The sequence below is a fragment of the Perognathus longimembris genome, chromosome 6, assembly GCF_023159225.1.
Source record: "Perognathus longimembris pacificus isolate PPM17 chromosome 6, ASM2315922v1, whole genome shotgun sequence".
In the NCBI taxonomy this organism is placed as follows: Eukaryota; Metazoa; Chordata; class Mammalia; order Rodentia; family Heteromyidae; genus Perognathus; species Perognathus longimembris.
Genome location: NC_063166.1, coordinates 3,103,822 through 3,117,770, shown reverse-complemented (window position 1 = coordinate 3,117,770; position 13,949 = coordinate 3,103,822). Strand labels below are relative to the sequence as shown.

The 13,949-nt window shown below is 47.2% G+C and overlaps 1 protein-coding gene across 1 annotated transcript in view; it reads right to left on the bottom strand.

Annotated features, from left to right (window-relative positions):
- Positions 1–1,134: 1,134 nt before the first annotated feature.
- The window catches only part of Pkhd1 (PKHD1 ciliary IPT domain containing fibrocystin/polyductin), a 268,602-nt gene continuing 255,787 nt past the window's right edge, over positions 1,135–13,949 (bottom strand). The window contains exons 63-66 of the mRNA XM_048347537.1: positions 13,158–13,316; positions 11,987–12,236; positions 11,130–11,161; positions 1,135–1,538 (exon numbers count right to left, since the gene is read on the bottom strand). Of these exons, the coding sequence (XP_048203494.1) occupies positions 1,135–1,538; positions 11,130–11,161; positions 11,987–12,236; positions 13,158–13,316 (845 nt within the window). The remainder of the gene's footprint in view (positions 1,539–11,129; positions 11,162–11,986; positions 12,237–13,157; positions 13,317–13,949) is intronic.

Below are 13,949 nucleotides of genomic sequence, written 5' to 3'. Positions count from 1 at the left end.
TCCCCAGCACCACATATACAGAAAATGGCCAGAAGTGGCGCTGTGGCTCAAATGGCAGAGTGCTAGCCTTGAGCAAAAAGAAGCCAGGGACAGTGCTCGGGCCCTGAGTCCAAGGCCCAGGACTGGCCAAAAAAAAAAGAAACTTCAAAAAAAAAAAAAAAAACTCAGCCACAGAAGAGGGCATTTGCTCCCTTCCTTCCAGCTCAATGACGAGGCAGTCCTGTAGCCTTTCAGACATTCAGAAGTCCCGACTTACCTATTGGTAAATCTGAGAATCATTTTGTTTTTCTAGAAAATACTCCTCTACTGTCTTTGCTTTGTACTCAAGAGAATAAAGAGTTCTGAGTACCAAGCCAAGGGAACAGTCAAGGTCCTGGAAGTACTCTGTCGTTGGAGTGGGTAACCTCTGTGTAAATGGATGAATGAGGTGGAAAATCACCTCCATAGTCCTACCCTATGCACACAGGTAGCACAGCAGTTAGTCCTCATCTCCCTCAACTCTCCCATGGCAGGCACTGGGCCCCGGGGCCATGGCTCCTTTCTCTTTGGTGAGCACCTCTGTCTGTACACTGCCCCCTAGGAAAGTTAGTTCTTCAGGTGGAGGAGCAGCCGATGATCTACCTGGCCCTGACTATCTGGCCACCCAGCAACTAAGAGAAGGAATGACTGGGAAATGGAAGCGTGGCTTATGGACCATTTTCCTTCCCCTGGCAGGATTGGTGCACCTTGGTCTTTAACCAGAAGTCTCTGCAGAGCCCCTGAGAGTCCAGTGCAGCCGAGGAGAGCTTTCCCTGACCCTCCCCGAGGGAACCCCAAACCCGCGTGGGGGTCAGGATAGAATGGCCGGCCATCCCTCAGTATCCCCCAGCTCTGGCTTTATGTGAAAGGCGTGTAAAGCAACCAAGTGTTCCAGAACTCACTTGCCAGGCATTAGCGTGGGTTCCACCCCCCCCCACACACACACACACACTCAGACACACTCAGACACTTCCAGACTACAAGCATTTATTTATATGACTTCCATGTTTCCACTGGGGGCGGGGGGGGGGGGTTCCTGCCCCGCCCCGGCCTGCGGGGCGCCGGGGACCCGGGACCGCGTGCGCCCCCAGCGCCCGGCCCAGCGCCCGGCTCGGCTCACGGCGCGCCCCGCGCGCGCTCGGGCTGCGCCTCGCTCTCCACCGTCGTCTCCGCCGGGGCGGCGGCGCGGGGCGCCCCGTTCTCTTGGGAACGCCCCAAGCTGCTTCCCTCCCGGTTCCCACGGCTCCGGCCCGGCCCCAGCTGCCGGCGCTGCCTGGGATCCGGGCGCCGGAGGAGCAGCTGGGCCCGGCCCGCCAGCTGGGCTCGGAGCAACCGCGCCGGCTCCGCCTTCCAGGTCCCCGTCACCGCGGCCGCCCGCGGGGCCCCCGGGCGCCCCGCCTCCGCCTCCGCCTCCGCCGCCGCCGCCTCCTCCGCAGCGGGCCCGCGCCGCCCCGTCCTCCGGGACACCCCGTCCAGGGGCCGCGGGGCGCGGTGGTGCGGCGCCCCCGGGGTCCTCGGATCTGCGGAGAGAGACAGCGAGCAGAAGCCGGGCGCCCCTTCCCCCCTTCCCCGTGGTCAGGGCCCCCCCACTTCAATAAGGAGCACAGAGCCAAGGACTCCGCTTGGCTCCAGATGCCTGGCCCAAAATGAAGTAGCGCCCCTCTTCTCCAATTTCTAATTAATATTAGCCATCAAAAAAGTTGGGCGACTCTACTTTTTTTAGAAAAAAAAAAGCCACCCACCCCAATATTAATAAATATGAATTATAAAAACCAGTCTTTGTCCAAAAAAAAAAAAAACACCCAAACGTACTCTTTACCTGACTCGCATTACTGTAACCCCTGTGTATCACCTTTATAGTAACAATCAAAAAATGCAAAACTGTCTTATCCAATATTTTGGCTTTTAGGGTTAAGTTACAATACACATAGCTTGGACTTTAAATATGAAAATACGTAGAAATAAAAGAAATACACAGATAAGCATTTATCTATATGCATGTGTGCACATATGAAGACACGTTGGGTTGGATTAATATGATTGGGGTTCCTGCTCTCTTTTTTTTTCTGTCGGGTGACTCATTTTGTCACTTAGAATCTATGGCTTCTTGCATAATTTCATAATGTTCTAGGATGTTACTTCACTTGCTAAAATGTGATTCATTATAATCGTCTTATTTTACTTACTGTTTGGTTGCCTTGAGATTGCATTTGGATTTTAAGTTCCTGCTACAATTGAAAATAAACTCAGAAGAGTACAATGTTGGTAAACTTAGAATCTAGTCATTTTTATCCTCACATTCTTTGGAGGTGATATTATGTATAAGCATTTAACAATGTGATCGTGCCATATATAAAGTGTTAATTAGCCTCTCCGTGTGCAATGAGGAGGTAAGTAAAGAGAAATAGAATCTTACTGACCCAGTAGTCAGACTTACAGTCGTTTATATTGTTAAAGATGTAAATATGGCCCCTCAAAGCTACTTAACTAGAGTAATATCAGCTTAGCATCAAAGGCATGTGTTAAATCTCTTGCTTGGTCTCTTCCTTAATGAATATATGTGTAATTTACACGTAGTCATTTTGTTCCTCCATTTCCCCATGGGTAAAATGCTAACAATGTTAAGAAAAATAATCTCCACAGATTGCTTTGGAAGGTAAATAAGACGAAGAGGCAGACCAAGAACTTCCCAGAACTTGAAACATGAAGAAAACAATTACTGACTATGGGTGATTCCACCAGCACCCATCCTATTACTAATGCCTACATCTCATCCCTACCCGCCATGCACGCACAGAAGGCCCTGCTTACGTTTCACGCTAGCCACAACTGAAGGCTAGAATTTACTGCTACTGTCCTCACCTTATGAATGGACAAATAGACTTAAAGCTGGACCCGCTGGCACAAGCCTGTAGTCCAGGCTAGAGGAGGCTGTGTCGGGAGATTGTGTTCTTACACTCGGGAGATTGTGCCAGCCTGAGCAACAACTGAGACCCTACCCTAAAATTAAAAATAAATAAATACATACCCTAAGTCTAATCAGACTTGGTCTAGCTCAACCACTGAATATAATTATTAAATTACATATATAGGCATATATATATACATATATATGTTGTGTGTGTGTGTACTCACACACACTCATCCCTGGAGAAGAATTAACGTCTGTTATTTGCAGGGAAATGGATGGATTTAGGGGGAGGGGGCAAATCACATTGAGTGTGGTATAGCCAGGCTCAGAAAGATGAAGGGTGCATTTTTTTCCATTGTGGACGTTGGACCTAAAATATAAACTTACATGCAGACACGTACAGTACCCTATGCGTGCTTAGATGATCCAGCTGGTATTTAAGTACGGCAGACACGGGGTGAAATCCCACGGCACAACCCCCTCTGAACAATGAACAGGCAGCTTAACAACCTAAATATAAGGAAGCTGAAACGCGTCTTGACTCGGGGGGTGGGGGGGGGCTGATGGGCAGGGTGGACACATGCCCAGGGGAAGCATGGGCAGAGACAGCCATCCTCCTCCACGTACGTGACAGGGACAGGAGAGCTCCACCCCAGAGCGAGTGGCGTCTGGTGGGAGAATGATGGAGGGGATGCACGGTGTCATAGCTGGATGTATTCAATGGAGATTCCCTCCTATGACTATTTGAAGATAGGCAGAAAAGAATGGGGGTGATGGAGCCCTGAGATCACACACTAAGCAGGACCGCTCATTGACTTGATGGAATTCAAGATGGGGTGGGGGGTGTCTTGGGAGTCTGAGCAGTCAGCACAACACCATACGGTGTGAAGTTGAACACAGCAGTGGGGAACTAATGAATGGTTGGATGTGTGTATGCGAGTGTGTCACGTGTAAAAAAGTGTCGTATCTTCCTTGTGCCTTATTGTGCTTTTTTTTTTTTAAGAAAAAAGAAAGGGGGGTAACCAGGCATCAGTAGCTTATCCTCAGGAGGCTGAGATCTGAGGATGAGGGTTCAAAGATAGGAGAAAATCCATGAGACGCTGGAACTGGAGGTGTAGGCCAAATGATAAATTGCATTCTGTGTACAAGAAAGCCAGGGTGTGAGTTCCAGGGTTCAGCCCAGTACTGGCACCAGAAAAAGAGAAGTTAAATCTGGCCTCCACACCTGGGAGGAAGGTGGTACAGAGTATCAATTTCCTGCTTGGGTTTCGTCTAGCACTGTGTAGAAGAGGCGTCCAGGCGGGAACGTGATAACGTCCTAGCACGGTCTGTGTGATGCTTTGAATTCAGAGCAGAAACCTCAGATGAACCAGCCGTGCCACTCAGCGTGTATACACAGTGTATGCATTACGATTCAGACCAAACCATGCTACTCCTGTCTCCTCTCTCTCTTCCCATGGTTCTCTGGCCCGGCATTTACCAGCCATTGCCTCCTTCCTGTGGGATGACTCTCTGGCTTAGGGTGGGAAGAACTTTCCAGTTACACTGGCTTTCCAGTAGGATGGGCGATTCCTTGCACACGTGTTTCTTGACAGCTCCACCAGAATTGATTTACGCCTGGGTATTTGGGAGCTGCAGTTTCTCACGCGGCCTGAGCAGCTGCTCTGTCATTGGTTCTCTATTCCTGAGTGACAGCTTCGTCCTCCTCTCAGGACTCAGAATGTCTTCAGGGACAGAATTATTTTGTGCTTGCCATCTCTTCATTCTGCCCAGTCCTGTGCCCAGCACTGAACTTGATACCGTCTCCATAATAACTCCTCTCTCCAGGAAGAAAAGACACAGGTTAGCAGGACCAACAAATAAATGGTCAGATAGAAGTAAACTTTGAAAGGGACAAAAAAAAAATGGCTCTGAAGTTTAATCTCCTGGTGAGAAGACTCAAGCAGCCCAAGCCACCATTTGCCATCTGTAGATCGCCATGTCCAGTTCTGGAGAGTCATCCTCCACTCGTGCCCCAATCCGCCTCTCTTCACCCGAGACAGATCAAAGCCTGGCTCTCTTTCAAGGACCCCTCCCTGCATGTCTTTAAGCCGCGCCTAACTTCTGTACACGTGAGCTCCCATCTGCCACATGGGTGACAGCGGAAGTCCCCTGGGTGAAGGTGGCCGGGGGGGGGGGGGTGGGCGCGCCCGCGGAGGGGTTATAGACAGAGCTAAGTCAGCACGCATTACGCGTCAGAGCCAACATCACAGGGAACTGGCTCCTTTGATCTCAGGCCTCCACAGGAAGCTTAGATCTCAGACAAATTAGATAAAAAATGAATTTATAGCAGATACCGGTCCTAAGGCGGTCAGTGGAGGTTTGAGTTTGGGGAAAGGAAGGGTACTTCGTATCACCCCGCCGGAATTCACATGTCTCCTTCCGGTTGAATCCCAGGAAATGGAAAGTCCACCTTCCCCCCCGTCGCCATGCTTCTTAGAGTCAGTCCCCCCCTCGGTGGGTTTCATGGCGTTTCCAGGAGGGCGGGACGGAGCATGGGGGAGAGATCCCTTCTCTGTCAGAGGGACTCCCGGCCGAGCCTCCATAGGCCCTTTGACATCCCCAAACTTTCACAAACAGCATACACATGCCAATTTTTAATAAACACATTTGTCATTTTAATAAGCATTTGTCAATTTGTTAATAAGCATATTTGTCAATCTGAGAGTTGTTGTTTTTTTCCCCTTTCTGGGGCTTGAACTCTGGGCCTAGGCACTGTCCCTGGACTTTTGCGCTCAAGGCTAGCACTCTGCCATTTGAGCCACACAGATCCACTTCTGGCTTTTTGTGGTGAATTGGGGATAAGAGTCTCATGGATTTTCTTTCCCCAGGCTGGCTTCAAACCACGATCCTCTGATCCCAGTTTCCTGACTAGCTAGGATTACAGGTGTCAGTCACTGGCACCCGACCAGAAAAATCTTATTGTTGATCTCTCATCTTTGGCCATGAATGTTCTACATTTTATTATGGTTTTCTGTGTGACGTTATACAGATATGTTTTAGTCAACCTAATTTAGTTCATTTGTGCACCTGGAATGTATTAATAAATGTTCAAAATACTCAACATTTACTAGATCCATAATGTTTTTTCTTCAAACATATAAACTTATAAATACATATAATTCTTCTAATATGTAATATAATCTCTCTCTATATATATACAGTTTTCATTAGTATGCCCATATATTCCTATGCCAGTATCACAATGGCAATAGTGCCATAAATACTATCACGCTGCTGGAGCTACCCATTCCCATTACCATAAAAGCAATTTAATCAATTTCTTTTAGAAGACTGTCTTTATATGATTGGTCTATTCTTCCTAGGGAATTTTCACACCATATGCAATTTTAAACTATATAAAATTATTGAAACTGCACTAATACCAAGTTAAACTGGGGCTACTAAGATCTCTGCCATATTAGTAAGTTTAATTACAAATGTAATTTCCTTTACATACAGGCCTTCTTTTATTCAGTAAAATATAGTTTTATATACAATCTAAAGTATATATTATAGGTCTCATATATTTCTAACATTTTTTATGATAGCATATCTCTGCCACTACTGTATTGTCTCATGATATTTCCTAACTATACACTAGTTATATCTGTCCAGTTTCTGTTACAGTAATGAAATACCTCAGGCAGGCTAACTTTATAAAGAACCTTGTTTAATACTTACAGTATATTACCTTTTGTAGACCAACAATATATTTGAATGAGTTACTCAAGTAGTTAAAAACTATAACCATTAATAGTTGAAATGTTTAAGGTATTAGATAATTCTCTCATCTACAAATGATCACCAGACTTGTCATTTTAAATTTGTTTTATATCTGCCTTCATTCCTTGCCATTATAAAATGGGTTATAAAGTCCCTGGAATGAATTATGTGTTTTGACCTTATTTGAGTAGGAGAAATCGACCTTTTTTTTCTTAAATTGACATTTTCTTCTTTCCTAAGTAGCATGTGATATATTCATGCGATTTATTAATGATTTCCGAATTTAGGTCTATTTCCCTGGGAGCATGGGAAAATCTCAGCTGTTTGGCACTTCCCTGCTTTTACACATCAAATGCCTTTCCTCTCCAACCGCCTCCCTGGCATCTTTGTGGATTTGTACTCCCGAAAGGGAAGTTCACAGATGGTCCCTTCCACTTTATGCCCGTAAACACACCGTGGAGCCAACAGGTCTTTAGTGTGGTAGAGACAGGAACCCCCTGGAGCTGGCGGTCATAAGCACATGCACACAATGGCTAGCCTTTTGACATGCCCGTCTGCCATTCCCATCGCTGAGGACATGCAGCCCACAAAGAAACAGGGAAGCAGCAAGACAAAGATTTGGGGAAGCCACCTCTAAGATCTGAGGAACGCCTCTCCTGCAAAGACAAAGGAGGAGACCGGCCAGGAGACAGGAGCCTGGGAACCTCATGCGCCACCCAGCAGAAGGACCCAAGCCAGCTGATGAAGAATTTCTGTTGTCGGTTGAGACCCTGGACTAACACTCAATGACACTATTTTAAAGGATAGGAAATGGGGTGTGTGTGTGTGTGTGTGTGTGTTCCTCAGCAGTTGAAAGAGGTGCTGGAATCCAAGGAACTTTAAAAAGGAGATAGAAAACTAAAAAAAAATCATTTCTTCTCTATCTTCCTCGTTCACTCAATATAGTTGCCAGTGGGTTTTATCTCATAAACCCCCGTGGTGAGAGATGTATCAAGATTAGAGAAGATATATAATGTGTACCAAAAGGAGAGATGAACATAGTGATTCTATCACATGCAAAAGTGTTAAGTAAACAAGGGGGGATTGTTGTGAATGTTGAGATAAGGGAAAGGCTTCTAGATAAGGGAATGAGCAAAGGTGTTTAGTCTGGGGTTGTAGGGAATGGACTGGCTAGATATCTGAGTGTGTTAGAGAATCCCATGGTGATAGGAGGAGCCTGTTTTGGATATGAGGAACACTAGCCTGGAGGGAAAAGAGCCAGGGGCAGGAGGAGTAGACACTGGCCAGCAGGGTATTAGGTGTGATTATAGTCATGGTAGGGCGCCAGTGGCTCACGTCTGAAATCCTAGCCACTCAGGCGCCTGAGATCTGAAGATCAAGGTTTCAATCCAGCCTGGGCAGATAAATCCAACAGATTTTTTAATCTCCAATGTATTAGCAAAAGGCTGGAAGGGAAGTTATGGCTCCAGTGGTAGCATACCAGCCTAGAGCAAAACACTGAGCGAGAGCCCCCCAAGTTGCAGCCACAGTCTCAGCGTACACACAGGAAACACGAGACTGCCCTGAAAATATATGGCAAAGCGAAGCAGAAAAGGCAAAAGGAGAAAACTCAAGCACATTGAAAAGGCAGAACTGATCAAATTTGGCGTGCCAGAAAGAAGGCAGAGGGGAAAGAAGGAAATTAAAGTTATCTCTACTGTGTCTAGACGAGGAGATCATGGCACTATTAACCAACTGAATGGAACAAAGGGAGAGCTGAGGCGAAAGCAACGTGCACGTGAGTTCTGACAGAGCAAAGGAGAGCTTCCCGGCATTTCTACGAGCCAGAGACATTTGCGAGAACACACATTTCTGTAAAACAGACAACCAAGCCCTCAGCAGATGAGATTTGACACCGTAAGAGCGAGAGGGCCCTACGGAAACTCAGGGCCCTGATGGTCTTCCTTTCTGTGAGCACTGTTTCCTAGATGAGAATTCTTCAAACGCATACTGCTAGCTGCAGCTCCTTTACATTTCATCACTGACGGATTGAAGCTGTTTACTAATTCTCTCCAAAACATCACTCATAGAAAAAAAAAATCAAGAAGTGCAAAAGAAGCAGATACTATCTTTCTGAACTACAGGGAAAGGGCCTTATAAACACTTAGCAAATACCTATTTAACAGTATGGATGGATGAAATCTAATTACACTGTCATTCCAGCAGGTGCTAGTCTTGGTGTTACAGAGGCATAATGGCTTCTCGGGAAATTCTTGTCCTGTTACCATTGGCATTTTGCTGTGAGCTGCCACTGCACACTGAGAGGTGGTTACCCCCTTCAAGGTGCATCTCCTCCCCCTCCTTAGCCGCGCAAGAGACCCGGGGGGGGGGGGGGGGAGAGGGATGGCCAGAGGCTGCTGGAGGAACAGCGCCATCTCTGGATGTGCATGAAGCCTTCAGACACTGACTTCTAATTCTAAAACTGACACAGACCGAGTTAGTCACTGGACTCAGAGATAAACTTTCTCCATGTGAGAACCACTGACTGGGCGGGAGGCAGGGGAGAGAAGATGGTACAATGAGACCCAAGGCCATAGGGGCTGCCAGGAAGTCAGAGAGTCAGTATTTTTTTTTTTTTTTGCCAGTCCTAGGGCTTGAACTCAGGGCCTGAGCACTGTCCCTGGCTTCTTTTGGCTCAAGGCTAGCACTCTACCTCTTGAGCCACAGCGCCACTTCTGGCTTTTTCCATTTATATGGTGCTGAGGAATCAAACCCAGGGCTTCATGCATGCAAGGCAAGCACTCTACCACTAAGCCACCTTCCCAGCCCAAGATTCAGTATCTTTAACTCAATAACAGAATATTCATTTGGATTGAGGTATAAGGAATTGGAAAGGGGTTTTGTTGGTTTGGAGGTTTTATTACATTACTGGGGTTTGAACTCAGGGCCTTGTGCAAGCTAGGCAGATACTCCACCACTGAAGCCACACCTCCAACCCTCCCCAAGGGGAGGCACTATCAAGAAAAGTGGATCTCTGCCATTGCTACAAGATGGAGGCAAGCAATCCATCTGGAAGACACACGGTGAGCAAATGAGCAGGAAGAGGTAGAGACACATCACAGGGAGAGGGGGCTGGCGTGGTGAGCGGGGGGAAGGGAAGGGGGGGAAGAAGAGAACTCCAAAGGCACGTGAGGAAAGGTACACCACATCTGAAATGGCTTTCACTCTTGAATAGCAACTAGACCGCCCTATGATAAGTAACACACCTGTACCAGGCACAGTCGGCTCCGGCTGTCCTCTGCTCTCCAGATGTCACATCGCTGGAACAGTGCCACAAACCTTACTCGTCACACTCCCCCGCCCCTCCAACTCGCAGCGCAGATTCATTACACCTTCCGAGTCACAAGCAGTGTGAGCAGGTGGAAATTCTGCAAGCTCGCTCAGCCTCTCTCTACCCACAAACCCCGGCAGGGGGGCGGCGGAGGTTGATTCATTTCACTCCTCCAGGACACCTTTGCACTTCCAGGTCATTGGGGGAATAGCAACGATCTATAAAGCTAGGAGTGCTTAATAGTCTTCAGCTGCTCTTAGTGAGCAAGAGCCAGCGACTTGGTTAATAAAACCAACACGTTTGAAAACTAAAGTATTATCTAAGTGACGGAATAGAACCAGCTTTATTTGAAGTTGGTAGGAACGAGGTGCTCTTGTAGCTGTCTTGGAGAGGATGTTCATGAGATCTGGACAAAGCTTAGGAGAAAAGGAAACCCATCCACTGGGGTTCCCGAGAAAGGACTAGAAGCACATCTTTCCGTTTTTAGCTTGGGTGTCCTGATGAGATGGCTCCTCTGTGCCCTCCAGTCTTCTTCAGTCCAAGCCCCCTCTGCCATCTCAATCCTGACAATTATTAATAAGTCACCACGATAAAAAAAATGTTCTTTAATAAAGCACCGAGGCACCGTGGACTGCTTACTTCACGGAGGGAATGGAAGCAAGGCAGCTGCGAGCCACACAGACCACCGTGTTAGGTGAGGGGAGAGGTTTCCCTTGCTCCTGCTATCCACAGAAGAACCTAGCTGAACACACGTGGGTCTCTCCAGAGGCGCTTCGGGGTCATGTCACGGCCTCTCCATTCCTTTTTTTTTTTTTTTTGGCCAGTCCTGGGCCTTGGACTCAGGGCCTGAGCACTGTCCCTGGCTTCTTCCCGCTCAAGGCTAGCACTCTGCCACTTGAGCCACAGCGCCGCTTCTGGCCGTTTTCTGTATATGTGGTGCTGGGGAATCGAACCTAGGGCCTCGTGTATCCGAGGCAGGCACTCCTGCCACTAGGCCATATCCCCAGCCCTCCATTCCTGACATGGACAGGAGTGCAAAGGAGTCTAGAAATCATGCCCGTGTCCTTCTGTCGGTTGACCTTCCTCCCATCGCACACAGCCCACGCTGCCCCTACTCACTCCTACCTCTTGGTACTGAAACAGGAGCTGCCGTACAACTGGGCAACACAGAAAAAGAACCTTAAGTCTTATTTCTCCATGAAAAAAGAGACAAGGAATTCCTGATATATATGTACGCATGCACACACACACACACACACACACACACACACACACACACACATACACAAGGCACAGGTCCCTCAACTCCTGAGTCGTAGCACGACTAAGTGCTATATTTTCATTAAACATGAACTCAGAGCCACTAAAACTGGAGTTCCTTTTCAAGCAGATATTATGAAGGTTGACTTAGAAAAAAAAGTAGAAGTACCCTTCTGTTCATGATGTACGTTTTCAAATATTTCAGGTCCATGGAAATGATAGGAATAGCTTTCCCCACCATCCACACACACACTTGGCAAGGCCATCTTGTGTTCTGATTGTAGTCTATTTTAGATATCCTTAGTAAGACAAAGGCAAAGCATTCATCTGAGGCGAATGCTTATCTTTTCTCCACCTCAGACCAATCCCATTAGCAATTTAACCACATAACAAGTAAAATCACCCAGCACAATGCACGGTATGGGAAAATAATACATTGTTTCCCTAAAAGCACAAGTGAAACAAAGCAGAGTTCAGCAAAGCGGACTCCTTACTCGAGGGCTCACTAAATCTCATTTGCATAGCGGGTATTTGGCAACTATGGTCTCTGTTTTCCCAAATTCAATCACGTTGCCAAATTGGCAGCTTTGCTAGAAAGCTAGGGGAAACATTATATGACTATACGCTGCTTTTTCCTCTCCTCTGTGTAACAAACTCAAGTGTTCAACCAATAAGGGTCTACCCAGAAAAGTATGTACAGGTCGAGTCAAATGATTGACTACCAGCTAAGTGAATGGGGTGAGGCAGTGTATTCCTGTACTGGGGTATGACGTCCTTGAGGAAAAGTAGCAAGATTTAAAGAGGGGGCTGTAAAGCAAATTGCTTCAGAAACTCCATACAGGGGAGAAGGGGGAGACGGCTCACCCACAGGGGTCTCCACAAGCTCACCTCCTCCTGTCATGGAGCGGTCCTTTGCGGTCTCTTCTTGTGATCCTTGGCGTCCAGGTCCGGATGTCTCCTCCGGCCTTGTTTCTATATTAATGGAAACAAATCGCTGTTGTTACTTCCGGAAAAGAACAGTTTTGTCTGTAACTGGGCCCCCAGGGTTAAGATGTTTGCCTGGTGAACCTCTGCCCCACCATGAGTGTGACCTACATGAAATAGAATATATAGAACATGTGGTGGGCTTAAGAAATAAGCCTCCCCCACCCACCCACCCAGGATACAATGGTATAAAACTTCACTGTCTGGAAAGCAGAGAGGAAGAAGGGGCGAACACAGTCGAGAATTGAATGTATGTCCTACAAGATGAAGAAGAGTGAGGGGTGTGTGGGAGGGGTGGGGGAGACCGGCCAAATGCATGACCTTCATACACTGCCTTCTTACGTGGCAACGTCTTGTACAACTACTTAGTAAACAAATAAATGAATGGGAAAACGTCCAATGTAATAGCAGTGACATGGGGTATTGAACATTTGAAATGTGACCAGGTTAAACTGAGACGTTTCTTTTTTAACAGTAAAAATACACACAAGGGGAAATGCATATATATATATATCTATGACATTTAACACACACACATATATTATATGTGCATATATACACACATGCATAACTAGGATAAATGTCTATGTGCCTCGCACACCATGTTCGACTTCCCTGGGACAGAGCACATGAACCTGACATGAATGCTTTTGTGACATCTTTTCAGTAGGGACAGTCGCATATTTAAAAAGTGTAGAAGGAGGCCGCGTGACTCTTCATCAAGTAGCTCGACTGCCTCACGCAACGCCTTCCGGAAGCCCAAGACTTCCAGGAGCCTGCCTGCCTGGGGTGGCTTTGTGCACTGTGAAAGCTCATGAAATTTCTCTTTGGAAGAAATAAAAAATCATCAACCCATTTTCACATGATTTCTAAAGATACATTTACTAAGAGAAAGAAAGAGCCATGTACTTCTGTGTCGACTTTTCCTAAGCCAACAGCACAGCAGACAGCTGAGAGCCAGCCAGGAGACGGCGGAGCCCAGCGAGGCGGCCAGGACCGCAGCCCAGCGCTCCTTCCCAGCCGCCGGCAGCACGGCGAAGGGCCGGGACCGCGCCGTCAAGTTGACTCCTGTGTAAAAGACAAGGGCCGCAGTCATGCTTTAAGGTATATGCAGATGCTAGGAAGGCCTACCGAGACTACCCTGGAAGGGGCCTGCTTACGTGCCGGGCCTATCGCAAACACGCAGCGAGCATGTAGTGAATTACGCATCTCGTTATAGGATTCAAGGTATGTATGTGAAAATGGAACCCGGTCACCAGGAGGGATGGGTGAGGTTGGGAGAGATCAGGGTAGAGAATGTTTAGGAGGGTGACATTGATCGTTGATCGCCACGCCTTGCACGCATAAAATGATAGGTTGCGCTGAAACTCTCTGAACAACTACTTAAAGATCATTTAAAACATGAAAAACGAATCAAGATGCCCATGTCCGCAATCCTAGCTACTCAGGCAGCTAAGGTCTGGAAGATCACTTTTCCAAGCCAGCCCAGGCAGAAAAGTCCTGGTGACTCCACAATTCCATCCCCAAGAATAATCAGCAAAAAGACACGCCGGAGGCATTGGAGAGTAACCACAGAGCTGAGCAAACACACCAAACCAGCGCCAGGCCCTGAGTGGAAATCCTAGTGCTGGCAGGAAAATAAAATGCAGTGTTAAGTCAAGATTTATAGCCCTACAGAACGGTAAGATTGAAGTAATAGCT